The sequence below is a fragment of the Solanum lycopersicum genome, chromosome 7, assembly GCF_036512215.1.
Source record: "Solanum lycopersicum chromosome 7, SLM_r2.1".
NCBI classification, from domain to species: domain Eukaryota; kingdom Viridiplantae; phylum Streptophyta; class Magnoliopsida; order Solanales; family Solanaceae; genus Solanum; species Solanum lycopersicum.
In genome coordinates, this window is record NC_090806.1 from 43,992,564 (window position 1) to 44,000,052 (window position 7,489).

At 40.9% G+C, this 7,489-nt stretch overlaps 1 protein-coding gene across 1 annotated transcript; it reads right to left on the minus strand.

Moving 5' to 3' along the window:
- Positions 1-1,631: 1,631 nt before the first annotated feature.
- On the minus strand, positions 1,632-2,555 carry LOC138337450 (uncharacterized). The gene has a single exon (XM_069287361.1). It carries the CDS (start codon positions 2,553-2,555, stop codon positions 1,632-1,634), a length of 924 nt encoding a protein of 307 aa, XP_069143462.1.
- Positions 2,556-7,489: the final 4,934 nt, after the last annotated feature.

Sequence of the window (7,489 nt, forward strand, 5' to 3'; positions counted from 1 at the left end):
CATTAGGTTCGTTGGTCTCATCACACAAGAACGAGTCTAGTAGAGTCTTAAGGAACGGTAGGGGGACGCCTTTACTATTCTTTGAGAGGCTATAAGACTTTAGGAAAACTCCATTCTTTATTTTCTTCTTTCGTGCTATTACTTGGATCTAATTGGTATCTAGGTGATACAAATTGGTATCTGACCATCTTCACTCTATTCCGCAGATGGTTAGAACTAGAGCAACAACGACTGCGCCACCACAAACATCGGCAAGACAAGAAGCGTCTGAGCCAGCCACTGGGGCTGTGGCTCGAAGAGGAGTAGTGACCAGAGGCCGTGGAAGAGGTCGTGGGAGGACGTCCTCTAGAGGAAGAGGAAGAGCACCTAGCCCATCTGGTACTAGGGCGGTGACTCCTCCACCAACTAAGGAAGTAGTAAGAGAGGGTGAGGATGGGGGGAATGAACAAGTGCCGAATGAGGAATTGCCACCCCAACCTACCCCAGAGATGATCACTCAGGTTCTTGCTTATCTTAGCGGGTTATCTGATCAGGGCCAGACACCTCCAGTGTTTTCTGCACCAATAACTCCGGTTCCGGAGGTACAACATGCAGCTACTATGGCTCCCCGCATGGATTCCTCATTGCAAATAGGCACGTTTCCTCGGTTGACTACAGGGCCTATAATGACGAGTGATCAACATGAACTTTTTAGCAAGTTCTTGAAATTGAAACCTCCAGTCTTCAAGGGTGCTGAATCAGAGGATGCCTACGATTTTCTGGTCGATTGTCATGAGCTACTACACAAGATGGGCATAGTAGAACGATTTGGTGTTGAGTTTGTGACCTATCAGTTTCAAGGGAATGCCAAAATGTGGTGGCGGTCACATGTTGAGTGTCAGCCAACAGAGGCACCACCTATGACTTGGGCATTATTCTCTAGCTTGTTTATGGAGAAGTATATACCCCGTACTTTGAGGGATAGGAGGAGAGATGAGTTTCTAAGCCTAGAGCAGGGTAGGATGTCGGTTACTGCGTACGAGGCTAAGTTTCACGCATTATCCAGGTATGCCACCCAACTATGTTTCAGTCTACAAGAGCGGATTCGCCGCTTTGTGAAGGGGTTGAGATCAGAGTTGCGAATTTCAGCCTTACAGGTAGCGGCTACAGCGAAATCCTTTCAAGAAGCGGTAGACTTCGTGATAGAGGTAGAGGGAGTGAAGCCAGATGACTTCACCATGGCAGCGACATCAAAAAGGTTTCGTAAGGGAGGTGAGTTTAATGGTTCTTACTCCACAGGGCAGGGTTCAGGAGGTTACCCCGCCCGACCTATTCAGTCTTCACTATAGACTGTAGTTGGGGGTCCACCTCAGACCGGCCAACATTTCTCTGAGTTTGGTGGTTATCCTCAGACTTCTTCTTTCTCACAGAGGCCGATGCTTGAATCCAGAGAGTGTTATGGATGTGGGGAGACTGGACACATTAAGAGGTATTGTCCAAAAAAGGGTTACAGACCTCCAATAGTTAGAGGTAGTGTTACTCTTGTGTTCAAAAATTCTTCTATTTCTCTCCATCCACAGTCCATAGCTTCCTTCAGCAAGTACAGTCTTGAACTTCATTGCTTTTGATCTCTTCCCTTTCCCATGTATAATTCACCATTGAACAAAATGCTCCCAAGTCATTGGGATATCATTATGCTTTCCTGTCCAGCTTAGCAGTCTCCCCCATAATCTTCTTGCAAAACTACATTGTGTAATCAAATGTTCTGCAGTCTCTTCATCATTCTTGCACAGCACACGGGTCTTCTGTACTTCAACTCCCCACTTTGCCAGTCTATCCACTGTTACTAGCCTTTGATTCATCATGATCCACATTATGAAATATGCTTTTGGCCTTGCAGCATTGTTGAACATAAGACAGGTCCATATTGGCTTTTGTTGTTCTCCCATCATGTGATCATAAAGTAGTCTGATAACCCCTTTATTCTTCCTTTGCAGTTGCTGGACTTGTTCCACATTTAGCTGTGCATTCATCACTTTTTGTATCATCCAGCTTGCTTGCTTCTTCCTCTGCCACTCTCTTTGCCCCTTTATATAGTATGTGTGTATCCATTTGATCCATAGTTTATCTTCCTTGTTTGCTAGATCCCAACACATCTTAGCTATAGCTGCTCTATTCCATATTCTCATATTGATCAATCCTATGCCTCCTTCACTTTTAGGACAACACACTTTCTCCCATGCTATCAAGGCCTTTTTTGTAACATATCCAACCCCTGACCATAAGTAGCTTCTGCATAGACCTTTAATCACTTTGATTATCTTTGCTGGTATGATAAACAATTGTGCCCAGTAGTGTTTAACTCCAAACAAGACAGTCTTAATCAGTTGAGTCCTTCCAGCATAAGACAGCTTTTTGGGTGTCCATGAATTGATCCTTGCCATAATCTTGTCAATGGGGGGATACCATTGTATTATGTTCATCTTCTTTGTTGAGAGAGGCACTCCTAAGTATTTGAAAGGTAGTTCCTCCATGGTATATCCCAACTGTTGTATGATTTGCTGCTTTACCTCCATTTGCACTCCTCCACAGTAGATGGAACTTTTTGCCTGATTTGCCTACAATACTGAGGCTTGAGAGAACTTTGAAAAACATCTTTGCAGCATTTTAATGGACTCCAGATCACCCCTTGAAAACAGAAGTAAATCATTTGCAAAACATAGGTGAGTAATGGCCAACTTGAAACGTTTGGGATGATACTTAAACACTTTTTCTTCTCTAAGTTCTTTGAACAATCTACTGAGGTATTCCATTGCTATGGCAAAGAGAAATGGTGACATAGGATCCCCTTGTCTAAGTCCTTTTGCTGCATCAAATCTCTGAGTAGTTTGTCCATTAACAACAATAGTATAATTCACTGTTTTCACACACTTCACCACCCATTGAATAAACATCTCTGGGAATCCCAATCTTCCCATTACCTGTTCTAAGAAAGTCCACTCAACTGAGTCATATGCTTTTTGTAAATCTATCTTCAGCATACTCCTAGGAGATATATTCTTCCTAGTGTAGGACTTAACTAGCTTATGAGCCAATATAATGTTATCTGAAATCTTCCTCCCTGGTATAAATCCAGCCTGACTTTCACAGATAATATCAGCCATAACATCATGCATTCTCCTTGTTATCACCTTTGAATTGATCTTATATATCACAGTGCAGCATGCAATAGGTCTGTACTCCTTCACAGTTTGAGGATTTTGGACCTTTGGGAGTAGAGACACAAGAGTGCAGTTGAATGGCTTAAACAACTTCCCCTTTGTGAAGAAGTCTGTGACAACTTTAACCACATCTTTCTTAACAATCTTCCAAGTATGCTTAAAGAATAATGCATTATAACCATCTATACCTGGTGCCTTATCATTCCCAATAGACTGCAGAGCTGTATATATCTCCTGTTCTGTTACATCTGTACACAGTTGGATTCTTTGTTGCCTTGATAGAACTGGACCTTTCTTCATCACCTGAGCATTGAAGGCTGGAAGTTTACCTGCTGATGACCCCATAAGACTTTTATAAAAGTTGACAAATTCCTCTTGAACCTCCTGAGGTTCATACAACATCTTCCCATCTAGTGATAATCTACTCCTAATCTGCTTCTTTTGATTTCTTTCCTTTATCACTGCACTGACGTACTTGATGTTAGTATCCCCTAAAGTGATCCATCTAGCTCTTGCTTTTTGCCTTAAAGCATTTTCTTCTAACAATGACCATTTCTCCAGTTGTATTAATAACTCCCTCTCTTTATTAACTAGATCATCTTATGCTTGATTATAGAGTTTCTCTTGAAGATCTTCAAGCTCACTTCTTGCCTTCTCTATCTTCTAGCCTATATATTGGAACTCTTTCTTATTCAATTGCCTCAAGACTGGCTGAAGAGCCTTTAACTTATACCATATTCCTCTCATTACTTCACTTCCATATTCCTGCTTCCATACTGTTTCCAACATTTCCAAAAAGGCTTCATGTTCTATCCACACATTAAAGAATTTAAAGCCTACTTTGATCTGGTGATAACTCTTCTGTAGTGTCAAGTGCATAGGGCTATGATCAGACACTCATGGAACCCCATATTCTAGAACAACATGCCCCCATTTATCCATCCAGCAATCATTCCCAAGTGCTCTATCTATTCTACTGGCAATTCTAGCAGCACCAACTTGTTTATTTGTCCAAGTATAGTAATTACCTTTCCAATGTAGTTCAGTAATTCCCATATCTTTAACACAATCCTCAAAATCCTTGATCTCATTCAATGTAACAGGAACTCCATCTAATCTATCTTTTGGAGATAAAACAACATTGAAGTCATCTATTATGATCCAAGGTTCTGAAACACTATGAGTTAACATCTTCAATTCATTCCATAAACTTCTCCTCATTTCTGCAGTATTGTATCCATAGACCACCGTGACATTAAACTGATAACCTTTGCTTCTTTCATTAACCTGGCAATGGACCATTTGAGCAGTACTCTTTAGTAACTTTATATCATACCAGCTATCATCCCAGACTAACCAAATCCTCCCATTTGCAGCATCCTTATAGTTATGTATGATCTTCCACCCTGGAGTAATTGCTTTTAGAATAGCATTACTATTTATCTCTTTAACTCTTGTTTCAATTAACCCTGCTAAAGAGGTCGTATTCTGATGTAAAAGCAGTCTAATCTCCTTCTGCTTATACCTTTTATTCATCCCCCTCACATTCCACACACTCCACTTCATTAACAAGTCTTTGGATCTCCACCTCTATCCAGAGGAAGTGAAGCCAGTTTACTTTGCCTTAAGCTTTCAAATCCATTTCTAGTTGGTATAACAGATAGTATAGGAAAATTAGCTAGGCTGAACTCCAGTTGTTTACTTCCCCTCTGAGGCCTTAGATTGAGCTCAGGTGTTTGTTTAAAAACATGCACCTCTTCATTCTCTATCTCTTGAATCTCCTTCTCAACATTCTTCCCATCTTCCCTAGGCTTCTTCATGACTTCATCTGTCTTCTACTGCTGTTGTATTGGTCCTTTATACTGCCATATCTGTGTGACTTTCTTCCAAGGCTTTTTCTTCCTTGGCATCTCCTCCTGTGTTACTGATTTGCACTAATGTCCAATCTTCTAACGTTTATCACAGTACTATGGTTTCCATTCCATCACAACCTCTTGCACAAAAGTTCTTCCATTAGGATCAGCTACTGTAATTTGTTGAGGAATGGTTTTAGTAACATCAACTTCTATCAACATTCTAGCATAAGAGATCCTTGTTTGCTTTGTAGTACACTTGCTATTCTACTTAGTGATCCAACTCCCCAACAATTAAGTGGCAACTTTGGAAAATTAACCCATAATGGAATTTCAGCTAAGAATTCCTTCCCAAAATCAAAATCTGAGCACCACTGTTTCAGAATAATGGGCCTATTGTTTATAGTGTATAGACCTGAGAAAAGTATCTCATTCATATCATCCAAGTTCTGAAACTTAACAATGAAGTAACCTTCCTCATGAAGATAAAATGTCGGTTTCCCTGCTTTGGTCCAGTTCATCATTATGTACCTATTCATAACATTATATCCAGGAAACTCACCCACTACATAGGCTATGAGTGCACACTTCCACTTAGCTTCTTCATCCTGAACTTCTTTACCTTCCAACTGCACCATTGTTTCACCATTAACTATTTGTGGAGGGAAATAGTTAAGCTGCATACTATTGTTAGCTGCTCGATTGTTTTTAAACATATTGACCCAGGGTTCTTTGTCCTTGTTCACTTCTTCTCCTCTTGTTCCCATACTTTCTTCAGCTATAATGTTTCCATATTGCTTCGTAACTACTGTTCCATTGCTTTCCATCTTGTTCTCAGCTACTATTTTCATTAGATCTGTGTTCTCACAATCTACCTCTTCTTCCATTACAGAATCTAAGCTCAATCACCTAGCTATTTCAACACTCCCACTCACTCCATCTTCATGGTTCTATTCTATACTTTGAGCTTGTTGTTGATCTGATGCTTCAACCTAAGCTCCAACTGAGCTACTGTAACGACCCGTTTAGTCGTTTTGAGCAACAGACTTCAATTCTGGAAAAACTGGCAGAAGCGACGGACCCCACGACGGATCGTCATGGGCATGACGGACCGTCGAGGGGGTCTCGTCCTAAAATACTTAGAAAATCTGAAATTGGGTACGGAGGATCAACTCTCTGAACTTTGTGACGGAATGGCAGGACGGACCGTCACAGGTGTGACGGACCGTCACAGACCCTTGGAGGAAATTTGGGTCTCTGAACTTTGCGACGACCTGCAGGACGGACCGTCGCAGGCACGACGGCCCGTCATAGGTTACGCAAATCCCAGGCAGAGTCGGATTTCTGGTGGAGTTTTAAGGGACGTTTTTAGACTATTCTTTCCTTAATTATAGACTTCGTGGGTTTATGTTAATAACTCATATTCTTGAGGGTTAAAAGAGGTAACCCTAAGCTAATTAGTGGGGTATTATTTCCACCTTTTATTCTTAGTTATATACTAATTAGGGTAAAAGAAAGAGGGGGGGGGGGAATAAGAAAAATAGAAAGAACAAAGAGAGACAGAGAAAGAGAGAGAGAAACGATCAAGAAGAAGAGGAAAAACGCCAAGCTTTGAGGATTAACTTGCTTGATTTCAATTCTTTGGTGGAGGTAGGTTATGGTTTTCATGCTTTCATAGTAAACTCTTAATAGAGAATGATATGTATTGGTAGTATTGTAAACCCTACTATATGCTTAATTGAATGTTTGCATGAATATGATGATGTGATTGTGATAAGTTAAGTATGATGAAAATATTGAATCCCAAATCTTGAAAAGAAACTTGAACATACATTATTAATAATGATGCCTTGGTATGGAGAAGGCTTGATGATTTACAGAATGATATTAGTGGATCGGAGTGTCACGTGCCGACACATGTAGGGGATCGGGTGTCACGAACCGACACGTAGAATTAGGGGATCGGGTGTCACGAACCGACACGTAGAATTAGGGGATCGGGTGTCACGAACTGACACGTAGAATTAGGGGATCGGGTGTCACGAACCGACACGTAGAATTAGGGGATCGGGTGTCACGAACCGACACGTAGATTTAGGGGATCGGGTGTCACGTACCGACACGAGAGAAATAAAGATAATGAATCTTGAAAGATATTAATATACTCAATCTAACGAACATGATTCCCAAATGAGTATGGTATTGGGGCTTGAGTCCTCACGTATGAACTTGATGGTACTTATTGATGATTATAGTACTTGTTGTTGTGCATGTTGAGTTTTATAGTTGATTTATGATAATACTTGATATATACTGTTCCCTATTTCGAGTTGGCCGATGATATCTACTCAGTACCCGTGTTTTTTACTGACCCCTACTTTTATGTTGTCTTCTTGTTTAATTGTGGAGTGCAGCAAACGTGCCATCGTCTTCAAC

Excerpts from the sequence above, each read along its gene's own strand:
- LOC138337450 (XM_069287361.1), bottom strand. The coding sequence starts at position 2,555 with ATGGAGGTAAAGCAGCAAATCATACAACAGTTGGGATATACCATGGAG.